The sequence below is a fragment of the Mobula hypostoma genome, chromosome 7 (assembly GCF_963921235.1).
Source record: "Mobula hypostoma chromosome 7, sMobHyp1.1, whole genome shotgun sequence".
NCBI classification, from domain to species: domain Eukaryota; kingdom Metazoa; phylum Chordata; class Chondrichthyes; order Myliobatiformes; family Myliobatidae; genus Mobula; species Mobula hypostoma.
The window spans coordinates 179,587,789-179,600,858 of record NC_086103.1 but is presented as its reverse complement, the minus strand read 5'-3'; the positions used below and the strand labels follow the sequence as shown (position 1 = coordinate 179,600,858).

Genomic DNA, 13,070 nt, shown 5'->3' with positions numbered 1-13,070 from the left:
ACTTCCGCCACCTCCAATGGGATCCCACCACTAAGCACATCTTTCCCTCCCCCCACCCCTGGCTTTCCGCAGGGATCGCTCCCTACGCAACTCACTTGTCCATTCGTCCCCCCCCATCCCTCCCCACTGATCTCCCTCCTTGCGCTTATCCTTGTAAGTGGAACAAGTGCTACACATGCCCTTACACTTCCTCCCTTACCACCATTCAGGGCCCCAGACAGTCCTTCCAGGTGAGGCGACACTTCACCTGTGAGTCGGCTGGGGTGATATACTGCGTCTGGTGCTCCCGATGTGGCCTTCTGTATATTGGCGAGACCCAACGCAGACTGGGAGATCGTTTCGCTGAACACCTACGCTCTGTCTGCTAGAGAAAGCAGGATCTCCCAGTGGCCACACATTTTAATTCCACGTCCCATTCCCACTCTGATATGTCTATCCACGGCCTCCTCTACTGTAAAAATGAAGCCACACTCAGGTTGGAGGAACAACACCTTATATTCCATCTGGGTAGCCTCCAACCTGATGGCATGAACACTGACTTCTCAAACTTCCTCTAATGCCCCACCTCCCCCTTGTACACCATCTGTTATTTATTTATTTATATACACACATTCTTTCTCTCTCTCTCCTTTTTCTCCCTCTGTCCCCCTCACTATACCCCTTGCCCATCCTCTGGGTTCCCCCCCCCATTGTCTTTCTCCCTGGGCCTCCTGTCCCATGATCCTCTCATATCCCTTTTGCCAATCACCTGTCCAGCTCTTGGCTCCACCCCTCCCCCTCCTGTCTTCTCCTATCATTTTGGATCTCCCCCTCCCCCTCCCACTTTCAAATCTCTTACTCACTCTTCCTTCAGTTAGTCCTGACGAAGGGTCTCGGCTAGAAACGTCGACTGTAGCTCTTCCTAGAGATGCTACCTGGCCTGCTGCGTTCACCAGCAACTTTGATGTGTGTTGCTTGAGTTTCCAGCATCTGCAGAATTCCTCGTGTTATTGTTTGTATGTTATTAGTTTAGGCAGATTGAGTTTGTCTATTATTGTGACTTAGATGAAGATCAGATTACATTTTACGAGTAATTAATGCAGAAAAACAGGTAATTGTGACAGGTGCACAAACTTCCTCTTGCAACTGTAAGTGGTGAAAACAGGTTAAATTTAAACATTTAAGAGAAGGTTGGATAGGTACATGGATGTCTGGGGTACGATCCAGGTGTGAGTCAAAGGGACTAGGAAAATAATGGTTAGGCCAGACTAGATGGACCGAATGGCCTCTTTCTGAGCTGTTATGCTCTTTGACTCTATGACATTAGGTAGTAATACAATAATCCTCATATAGACTACGGTAATACAGTTGGTGTACATTAACATATAACTTGAAAGGTAGAGGACCCAACACGGACCTCTATGGAACACCACTAGTCACCAGCTGCTAACCAGAAAGATCTCCTTAATTCAAAAAAATAGGACCAAAGTTTTGTAGGTTTATGTTATTATCAAAGTTTGTATGCAGTATACAACTCCGAGATCCTTCTTCTCCAGATAGCCACGAAACAGTGAAAACCATGGAAGTCAGTTCAAAGAGAAACAACAAACCTACCTCCCCAACACACAAAAAAAACGGCAACACAAACATCGACCCCAGACCTCACCCCTCTGCACAAAACGCAACATGTTACAGGGAAAGCGCAGAGTGACCTGTGCTGATCGAAAGGATCAGACCTACTTCTGCTCCTATATCTTCTGGTCTTATATGGAACCATTCCCTATTTAAATATTTCCACGAGGAATATTTTCAACATTCCTTCTTTGCCTTTGTGACAAAATCCTCCAACAAAACAAGTCCTCTGAAGGGTGATGAGGAAGTGGCCCAGAAGAGGAGTTGAGGCCAACATCATATCAGACAGAGAGGAGATTTGAAAGAGGTATATAAAATTATGTGGGGTATAGATAGGGTAAATGCAAGCAGGCTTTTACCATGGAGGTTGGGTGGGACTACAACTAGAGGTCATGGGTTAAAGGTGAAAGGGTGAGGGGAAACCTCTTTGCTCAAAGGGTCGTGAGAGTGTGGAATGAGCTGCCAGCAGAAGTGGTACGTGCAAGCTTGATTTTAAACGTTTAAGACAAGTTTGGATAGATATGCGAATGGTAGGGGTATGGATGGCTATGGTCTGGGTGTAGGTTGATGGGACTAGGCAGTTCAGCATGGACTAGATGGGCCAAAGGGCCCATTTTTGTGCTGTACTTTTCTGTGTTTCACTGGCTCTATTTAATAGTGGAGCAGGTTTGAGAGGCCAAACTTGCTACTTTCTTCTGTTCTTCTTGTGTTCCTGGACTCCAATGAATGCAGCAGTTTAGAATTGGAATTGTTTTATAATTATTGTCAGTAGGAAATGTGAGGTCAACGATTCTTATATATGGAGGTGGTATGTATGTAGAATTTGATACCAGAAAAAATGGTTGAGACAGGAACAATAATTACTTTTAAAAGGCGGTTGGACAAGTTAACGATTAACACATAAGATTCTACAGATGAAGGAAAATTTGGAGCAACACACAAGAGATGTTCAGCAGGTCAGGCAGCAACTATGGAGGAAAGTAAACTGTCGACATCTTGGTCTTGATGAGAGGTCTCAGTCTGAACATTGAACACTGCCTCGGTATTGAGTGGACATTGAACTCATGAACATTAGCTCACTATTTTTTATTTCTGTCATTTTGCACTGCTTATTTGAACTTAACTATTTAATAACATATACTTAATGTAACTCTTAATTTCTTAATTAACTTCTTAATGTAACTTAATGATTGCGCAACCACCAACTGCGACTCCAGCCTTGAACTCCAGGCCGGGTCTTTATGTGCTGCTATGGTGACTCCCGTCTCCCCTTCCCCCACCACCACTCTGCAATCCCGTCTCCCTCAGATCCCACCGTCAGCTCCTGGGCCCTCAGAGGCTCCATCTTCCTCTCACCCCAACCCTCCCCTCTCCATTGACACACCCAGCCTCCCCCCTCCCCCCTCTGATCCCAGCTCTCATCCGTGCCGGGTCTTTACCATCCCCTCCCACCTTCAACTGTCGGAGGCAGAACGCTCTGTTCTCAGTAAGGGCCTCACGTTTGTCCCCCTTCGCCCACACCTCAGCGAGTTCCGTGTTCGCCACGATGCGGAACTTTTCTTCCGCCGTCTCCGTCTCCGAGCCTACTTCTTCGGCAAGGACTCTTCCACCCCCACCGATGACCCCTTCTCCCGTCTTCAACCCTCCTCTTCTCATGGACACCCCGCTCTGGTCTTCTGCCTGCTCTGGATCTCTTTATCGCTAACTGCCGACGGGACATCAACCGTCTCGACTTCACCGCACCTTGTCCCATTCCAACCTCACTCCTTCGGAACGCTCTGCTCTCCACTCCCTTCGCACTAATCCTAACCTTATTATTAAACCCGCCGATAAGGGGGGTGCTGTTGTAGTCTGGCGTACTGACCTCTACCTTGCCGAGGCACAGCAACAACTCGCGGATACCTCCTCTTATTTACCCCTCGATCGTGACCCCACTAAGGAGCACCAGGCCATTGTCTCCCACACCATCACCGACTTTATCCGCTCAGGGGATCTCCCATCCACTGCTACCAACCTTATAGTTCCCACACCTCGCACTTCCCGTTTCTACCTCCTACCCAAGATCCACAAACCTGCCTGTCCTGGCAAACCTATTGTCTCAGCTTGCTCCTGCCCCACCGAACTCATTTCTGCATACCTCGACACGGTTTTATCCCCCCTTGTTCAAACCCTTCCTACCTATGTTCGTGACACTTCTCACGCTCTTAAGCTTTTCGATGATTTTAAGTTCCCTGGCCCCCACCGCTTTATTTTCACCATGGATGTCCAGTCCCTATATACTTCCATCCCCCATCAGGAAGGTCTCAAAGCTCTACGCTTCTTTTTGAATTCCAGACCTAATCAGTTCCCCTCGACCACCACTCTGCTCCGTCTAGCGGAATTAGTCCTTACTCTTAATAATTTCTCCTTTGGCTCCTCCCACTTCCTCCAAACTAAAGGTGTAGCTATGGGCACCCATATGGGTCCTAGCTATGCCTGCCTTTTTGTTGGCTTTGTGGAACAATCTATGTTCCGTGCCTATTCTGGTATCTGTCCCCCACTTTTCCTTCGCTACATCGACGACTGCATTGGCGCTGCTTCCTGCACGCATGCAGAGCTCGTTGACTTTATTAACTTTGCCTCCAACTTTCACCCTGCCCTCAAGTTTACCTGGTCCATTTCCGACACCTCCCTCCCCTTTCTAGATCTTTCTGTCTCTGTCTCTGGAGACAGCTTATCCACTGATGTCTACTATAAACCTACTGACTCTCACAGTTATCTGGACTATTCCTCTTCTCACCCTGTCTCTTGCAAAAACGCCATCCCCTTCTCGCAATTCCTCCGTCTCCGCCGCATCTGCTCTCAGGATGAGGCTTTTCATTCTAGGACGAGGGAGATGTCCTCCTTTTTTAAAGAAAGGGGCTTCCCTTCCTCCACTATCAACTCTGCTCTTAAACGCATCTCCCCCATTTCATGTACGTCTGCTCTCACTCCATCCTCCCGCCACCCCACTAGGACTAGGGTTCCCCTGGTCCTCACCTACCACCCCACCAGCCTCCGGGTCCAACATATTATTCTCCGTAACTTCCACCACCTCCAACGGGATCCCACCACTAAGCACATCTTCCCCCCCCCCGCTTTCCGCAGGGATCGCTCCCTACGCGACTCCCTTGTCCATTCGTCCCCCCCATCCCTCCCCACTGATCTCCCTCCTGCCACTTATCCGTGTAAGCGGAACAAGTGCTACACATGCCCTTACACTTCCTCCCTTACCACCATTCAGGGCCCCAAACAGTCCTTCCAGGTGAGGTGACACTGCACCTGTGAGTCGGCTGGGGTGATATACTGCGTCTGGTGCTCCCGATGTGGCCTTTTATATATTGGCGAGATCTGACGCAGACTGGGAGACCACTTTGCTGAACACCTACGCTCTGTCCGCCAGAGAAAGCAGGATCTCCCAGTGGCCACACATTTTAATTCCACATTCCATTCCCATTCTGACATGTCTATCCACGGCCTCCTCTACTGTAAAGATGAAGCCACACTCAGGTTGGAGGAACAACACCTTATATTCCGTCTGGGTAGCCTCCAACCTGATGGCATGAACATCGACTTCTCTAACTTCCGCTAAGGCCCCACCTCCCCCTTGTACCCCATCTGTTACTTATTTTTATGCACACATTCTTTCTCTCACTCTCCTTTTTCTCCCTCTGTCCCTCTGAATATACCCCTTGCCCATCCTCTGGGTTCCCCCCCCCCAATGTCTTTCTTCCTGGACCTCCTGTCCCATGATCCTCTCGTATCCCTTTTGCCTATCACCTGTCCAGCTCTTGGCTCCATCCCTCCCCTTCCTGTCTTCTCCTATCATTTTGGATCTCTCCGTCCCCCTCCCACTTTCAAATCTCTTACTCACTCTTCCTTCAGTTAGTCCTGACGAAGGGTCTCGGCCTGAAACGTCGACTGCACCTTTTCCTAGAGATGCTGCCTGGCCTGCTGCATTCACCAGCAACTTTGATGTGTGTTGCTTAATGTAACTCAGTTCTTTTCCTCTATATTTATTTATCATGTATTGCATTGTACTGCTGCCTTAAAGTTAATAAATTTCACAACATATGTCAGTGATATTAAATCTGATTCTGATTCTGAAATATTGACCATTTTTTCCTCTCCATAGATGCTGCTTGACCTGCTGAGTTTCTCCAGCATTTTATGTGCATTTGACAGGAACATGGAAAGGTTTAAAAGAGTAGGGGGCTAAACGCTGGTAAATGGAACTGGCTTAGATAGACGTTTTGGCCAGTACAGACCGATTGGGTAAAGGACCTGGTCCAATGCTGCATGTCTGTATGTCTCTATCCAAGGATGTGCTGACATTGGGGAGGGTTCAAAAGAGGTTCACGAAAATGATTCTGGGACTGAAACGCTTATCATATGAGGAGCGTTTGAGGGCCTCAGCTCACTGGAATTTAGAAGAATGAGGGGTGACCTCATTGAAACCTATTGAATGTTGAAAGGCCTCAGTAGAGTGGATGTAGAGAGGTTGTTTCCTGTGGTGGGGGGAGTCAAAGACCAGAGGACAGAGCCTCAGAGAGAGGGATTCCCATTTAGAATGGAGATGAGGAGGAATTTCTTTAGCCAGAGGATAGTGAATCTGAGGAATTTGTTGCCACAGGCGGCTGTGGAAACCAAGTCATTGGGTATATTTAAGGCAGAGGTTCATAGATTCTTGATTGGTCAGGGCATGAATGGATATGGGGAGAAGGCAAGAGATTGGGGCAGAGGGGGAAGATAGATCAGCCATGTTGAAATGGCAGAGCAGACTCGATGGACCAAATACCTAATTCTGCTCCTGTATCTTATGACTGTAAGTTATGCTGGTCAGTTTGTAACCCTGAGCCCTCCAGTTCTAAGCCTGGAGACCACCCCTCTCTTTCACCCTCAGATACCCCCTCCAAACTGAGCTCTGGGTAATTCCTTGGTGGTGGTATGCCAAGTTCCTGGCATCACTGCACCCATTGATGTGGAAGGATGTGGAAGCATTGGAAAGGGTACAGAGGAGATTTACCAGGATGCTGCCTGGTTTAGAGAGTATGCATTACGATCAGAGATTAAGGGAGCTAGGGCTTTACTCTTTGGCGAGAAGGAGGATGAGAGGAGACATGATAGAGGTGTACAAGATAATAAGAGGAATAGATAGAGTGGATAGCCAGCGCCTCTTCCCCAGGGCACCACTGCTCAATACAAGAGGATATAGCTTTAAGGTAAGGGGTGGGAAGTTCAAGGGGGATATTAGAGGAAGGGTTTTTACTCAGAGAGTGGTTGGTGCATGGAATGCACTGCCTGAGTCAGTGGTGGAGGCAGATACACTAGTGAAGTTTAAGAGACTACTGGACAGATGTATGGAGGAATTTAAGTTGGGGGCTTATATGGGAGGCAGGGTTTGAGGGTCGGCACAACATTGTGGGCCGAAGAGCCTGTACTGTGCTGTACTATTCTATTGACAGAGAGGGTAAGGGCTTGTACCATGAAGATACCACAAAGTGAAAATTGGAATTGGTAATGGTTTTAATATGGGTTTATTATTGCCACTTGTACCACGGTACAGTGATAAACCTGTCTTGCTTTATGTTCAGACAGATCAACTCATTACACAGTGCATTGAGGTAGAACAAGGTAAAACAATAGCAATGCAGAATAAAGTGTAAAAGTTACAGAGAAAGTGCAGTACAGGTAGACAATAAAGAGCAGGATCGTAACAGAGTTAGATTGTGAGGCCAATAGTCCATCTTACTGATCAAGGTGACCATTCAAGAGTCTGGTAAAAGTGGGTAGAAGCTGTCCTTGCGCCTGGTGGTATGGGCTTCATGCTTTTGTATCTTGTGCTGGATGGGAGAGGGGAGAGGGGAGAGGGGAGAAGGGAGAAAGTCTGGGGTGGGTGGGATCTTGGTTATGCAGACTGTTTACTAAGTAGCAGACACGAAATGTTGGCGGAACTCAACAGGTCAGGCAGCACCTATGGAAAGGAATGAAGTGTCAAAGTTACGAGCTGAAACTCTTCATCAGGTTTTACCAGAAACGTTGTATTTCTTGTAGGCCACGTCAGCTGCTGAGATGGAAGAGCGGCTGAACAGCGGCTTGGTGAAGGGCCATGCCTACGCAGTGACTGATGTCCGGAAAGTCCGACTCGGCCACGGTCTCCTGGCGTACTTCAAGGCGGACAAACTCTTCATGATCAGGATGAGGAACCCCTGGGGACAGAAGGAATGGAATGGAGCCTGGAGTGATAAGTAAGTTTGAAGACCCTTGAAAGCCTGGGTTATAGACACAAGGGTTTCTGCAAATGCTGGAAAACTTGAGCAGCTCACACCAAATGCTGGAGTAACTCAGCAGGACGGGCAGCGTCTATGGAGTGGAATAAACAGTTGACGTTTCAGGTCAAGACCCTTCAGCAGGACTGGTTTGGAAGGGAGCAGAAGCCAGATTAAGGTGGTGAGGGATGTAGGGGAGAAGGAGTGGTAGGGGCAAGTGATAGCCGAGACAAGCATGAGTGAATTGATCCAAGACCAGCTGTTCTGAGCCATCTGCTCGTAACTCTTAGGAGAGTGCGGATGCTGGAAGCAGCAGCAATGAAAAACTATCTTTTGAAGAAACACAGGGAGTCAGGCAGCATCTCTGAGAGGAAAAGGATTGTTAACATGTTACATTGAAACCCTGCATCAAGATATACTGATGTTAAAAGTATAGCCCTCAATTCCTTGACTTTCTGAGAACTTACTTACTTCCCTTCCTGCACTTGTCCCTGCAAGCGGGTTAATTGCTACAGCTGCCCATTCACCTCCTCCCTCACCTCCATTCAGGGCCTCAGACAGTCCTTCCAGGTGAGGCAACACCTCACCTGTGAATCTGCTGGGGTCATCTATTGTGTCCAGTGCTCCCGATGTGGCCTCCTCTACATTGGTGAGACCCATTGTAAATTGGGGGACTGCTTCGTTGAGCACTTCCACTCCATCCACCAAAAGTGGGCAAACATTTCAATTCCCATTCCCATTCCCATTCCGATATGTCAGTCTCATGGCCTCCTCACATGCTCAGGGTGGAGGGGCAACACCTTATACTCCGTCTGGGTAGCTTTCAACCTGATGGTATGAATATTAATTTCTCCTTCCGGTTTAAAAAAAGTATTACCCTCTCCCTCCCCTCTTCTTCTACTCCTCACTGTGGCCTTTTACTGCTTCCCACCTGCCGATCACCTCCCCTGTGTCCCCCTCTTCTTTTCCTATGGTCCACTCCTCTCCTATCAGTTTTCCTCCTCTCCAACTCTTTACCTTTCCCACCGACTTGCTTCACTATCACCTTCTAGCTCGCCTCCTTCTACCTTTCTATCCTCGCGTCTTCCCCCTCCTTTCCAGTCCTGAAGAAGGGTCTTGGCCTGAAACATTGACAATCAGTTCCTCTCCTTAGATGCTGGCTGACCTGCTGAATTCCTCCAACATTTTGTGTGTGTTGCCCTGGATTTCGGGCATCATTGCTGCCTTCTGGGCAGAGTTTATGATTTACCTCCTTTATAAATATACTGTATGATCTAGTCTCTGTAACTCTTGAAATAAAGATTTCCAGAGATTTATCACTCTCTGCAAGAAGAAACCTACCGACTTCAAGTTTTAAACAACCCTGAACTTGTAACTATGTTCTCCCCTTCGAGATTCTCCCAAACAGACACTCAGTTTGCCTGCTCATAATTTCCCTATGTATGTATTCCTAAAGCTTTTTGAAAGCCAACCTTTCCTTCTCTCTGATGGTCATTGAGTTCCATATCATAGCAGCTGGCTATGTGAATTATGTTCCTTTGCTAAGCTCTTTACATTAGAATCAAGTTTACAATCACCATCTCGCATCAGCTGAAATTTATTGTTTTGTGGCAGTAGTACAGTGCAAAGACATAAAATTACTATGAATTGCAAAAATAAATAATCAGTACAAAAATTAAAGCTCAAAATTCAAAGAAAATTTATTATCAAAGTACATATATGTCATCTTATTCAAATCTGAAATTCATTTTCTTGTGGGCATCCAAGAAACCCAATAGAATCAATGAACGACCATACCTAACAGGACAGACAAACAGCTAGTGTGCAAAAGACAAAAAGACTGTGCAAATTCATTCGTTATATGCCATGAACGATCATGGTCGTTCCATGACTATGATTGTTCTTGGGAATTTTTTTCTACAGAAGTGGTTTGCCTTTGCCTTCTTCTGGGCAGGGTCTTTACAAGACGGGTGACCCCAGCCATTATCAATACTCTTCAGAGATTGTCTGCCTGGCGCCAGTGGTCGCATAACCAGGACTTGTGATCTGCACCAGCTGCTCGTATGACCATCCACCATCTGCTCCCACGGCTTCACATGACCCTGATCAGGTGGTGGTGAGATGAAGTAGGTGCTACATGGTGCCCAAGGGTGACCTGCAGGCCAGCGGAGGGAAGGAGTGCCTTACATCTCCTTTGGTACAGATGTATCTCCAACCCGTCACCCTACAAAATAATACAAATGGAACCCCTTTTTATTGGGCCTTTCTGGGAATGTGGCACATTATAACAGCCACTGGACTCCGTGGTGAGGAACCCACCTTTCTCAGGCTCCGTACGTCTAGTACGTGTGTGACTTTGGTCCCACCAAACCCATAAGGTTGAGATGTCTTGCCCACCCAAACCCCAGTTTGTGTCAATACTGTGTGATTTACTGACCTGCCCCCCCCACCCTCCGCCCCTGCAGGCAAGAAATAAGTTTGTACACTGCATACACAATTATAAAGAGAGTATAGTTATGAAAGTTAACTTAACCAGAGTTATTAAAGAAAAGAAAGGGAAAAAAACAAAAAGAGCCCACTATAATTAAACGGTAAACTGTGCACATAAGTTGGAGCTCATCTTGAAGCTGTCTGTAACTTGCCCACGGGACCCTCCATTTGCATGAAAGCACACAGCATCTTCCAAATGTCACTTGAAATCCATCTCGAACAAACTGGCTCTCCCACAGAAGTATTGGTCCTTCCCCTTTGAAGTTGTTCATCTGCACAAAGCACTTTGTACAACAGGGACGGCATCCTCAGCCATCTTCCCTCCTGTCTTCTCTCAGCTCCCGCCAAAAAGACCTCCAGCCACACCAGTGTCCATCACAAAAAGAACCTCTCCACCCTGTGTTCTCAACAACCTTCTCCGAATTCTACCATCCTGATTGGCTGACACCACGTTCCTAAGTTGAACAAAACAGCCTCTTATCTCAACACACATAAAAATTGCTGGTGAACACAGCAGGCCAGGCAACATCTCTAGGAAGAGGTACAGTCGACGTTTCAGGCCGAGACCCTTTGTCAGGACTAACTGAAAGAAGAGATAGTAAGAGATTTGAAAGTGGGAGGGGGAGGGGGAGATCCAAAGTGATAGGAGAAGACAGGAGGGGGAGGGTGAGAAAATTAGTGGGCAGAACTGAAAAAGCATGTGTGAGCAAGGAGGCCTACAAACCTGACTCAGTTACACCAGTTCTATCTGGGGGAATGGAACAAAATTCCAGCAACTTACTGTGAGAAGCTTGTGTGGAAGGCTACCCAAAACATTTGACCTAAGTTAAACAACTTAAAGGCAATGCTACCAAATACTAACAAAGTGTATATAAACTTCTGACCCACTGGGAAAGTGATGAAAGAAATAAAAGCTGAAATAAATCATTCTCTCTACTATTATTCTGACATTTCATATTCTTAAAATAAAGTAGTGATCCTAACTGACCTAAGACAGGGAAAGTTTTCTAGGATTAAATGTCAGGAATTGTGAAAAACTGAGTTTAAATGTATTTGGCTAAGGTGTATGTAAACTTCTGACTTCAACTATAATGCAAAGATACAAAATTACAGTGAATAACAAAAATAGATAAGAAGTATATAAAAGAATCGTGAAGTAGGGTTCAGGAGTTGATGGACCATTCAGAAATGTGATGATGGATTGGAAGAAATTGTTCCTGATGAATCACTGAGTGTGGTCTTCAGGCTCCTGAAACTCCTTCCAATCAGAGCAGTGAAAAGAGGGCACGGTAAACACAAAATAATCTGCAGATGCTGGGGTCAAAGCAACACTCACAACACGCTGGAGGAACTCAGCAGGTCGGGCAGCATCCATGGAAAAGATCGGTCAACGTTTCGGGCCGGAACCCTTCATCAAGACTGTAGAGGGAAGGGGCAGAGGCCCTATAAAGAAGGTGGGGGGGCGGGTGGGAAGGAGAAGACTGGTAGGTTCCAGGTGAAAAACCAGTAAGGGGAAAGATAAAGGGGTGGGGGAGGGGAGGCAGGGAGGTGATAGGCAGGAAAGGTGAAGAAGGAATAGGGGAAAGCACAAGGGGTAGTAGAAAGAGGCAGACCATGAGGGAGGTGATAGGCAGCTGGGGGAGGGGATAGAGTGAAATAGGGATAGAGGAAGGGAGGGGGAGGGAATTACCGGAAGTTGGAGAATTCTATGTTCGTACCAAGGGGCTGGAGACTACCTAGACAGTATATGAGGTATTGCTCCTCCAACCTGAGTTTAGCCTCATCATGGCAGTAGAGGAGGCCATGTATGGACATATCCGAATGGGAACGGGAAGCAGAGTTGAAGTGGGTGGCTACTGGGAGATCCTGTCTGTTGTGGCGGACAGAGTGAAGGTGCTTGACGAAGCGGTCCCCCAATCTGCATCGGGTTTCACCAAAGGAGGAGAGGGCATGTCCTGAATGGAGAGGTTCATTCGTCATCGATACCGCTTTCTTGACGCATTGTGTCTTGAAGGTGTCCTGATGGAGGGGCGCGTAGTGCCCTTGAGTTTACAACCCACAGAAACGTCTTGTGATCCTGTACATTGGAGCCTTCATACCAGGCTGTGATGCAACCAGTCAGAATGCTTTCCACCCCACAGCTATAAACATTTGTAAGAGTCTTTGGTGACGTACCAAATCTCCTCAAACTCCTGACGAAGTATAGCCGCTGACGTGCCTTCTTTGTGATTGCATCATTACGTTGGGCTCAAGACTGATCCTCTGAGATGCTGATGCCCTGGAATTTGATGCTACTCACCCTTTTCCACCGCTGACCCCTTGAAGAGGACTGATGCATGTTCTCCCAATTCCCCCTTCCTAAAGTCAATTCCTTGGTCTTGCTGATGTTGAGAGCAAGGTTGATGTGACTCCACTCAGTCAACCGTTCTACCTCAATCTTGTTCGCTTCCTCTGTCAACAACAGTGGTGTCATTGGTGAATTTATAGATGGCATATGAGTAGTGTTTAACCACACAGTCAAGAGTGTAGAGAGAGTAGAGCAATTGTCTGAGTATGCATCCTTGAGGTACGCCTGTATTGATTGTCAATGAGGAGGAGAAGTTATTTCCAGTCTGCACTGTTTGTGCTTTCCTGATGAGGAAACTGAGGATCTGGATGCAGAGGGAGGTATGAAGGCTCAAA

The 13,070-nt window shown here is 47.1% G+C and overlaps 1 protein-coding gene across 3 annotated transcripts in view; it reads left to right on the top strand.

The window, feature by feature from the left end:
- Positions 1–13,070, top strand: part of capn5a (calpain 5a) — a 164,730-nt gene that overhangs the window by 110,851 nt on the left and 40,809 nt on the right. For all 3 annotated transcript variants that reach the window (XM_063054644.1, XM_063054645.1, XM_063054643.1), the window contains exon 6: positions 7,684–7,877. In XM_063054644.1, the coding sequence (XP_062910714.1) occupies positions 7,684–7,877 (194 nt within the window). The remainder of the gene's footprint in view (positions 1–7,683; positions 7,878–13,070) is intronic.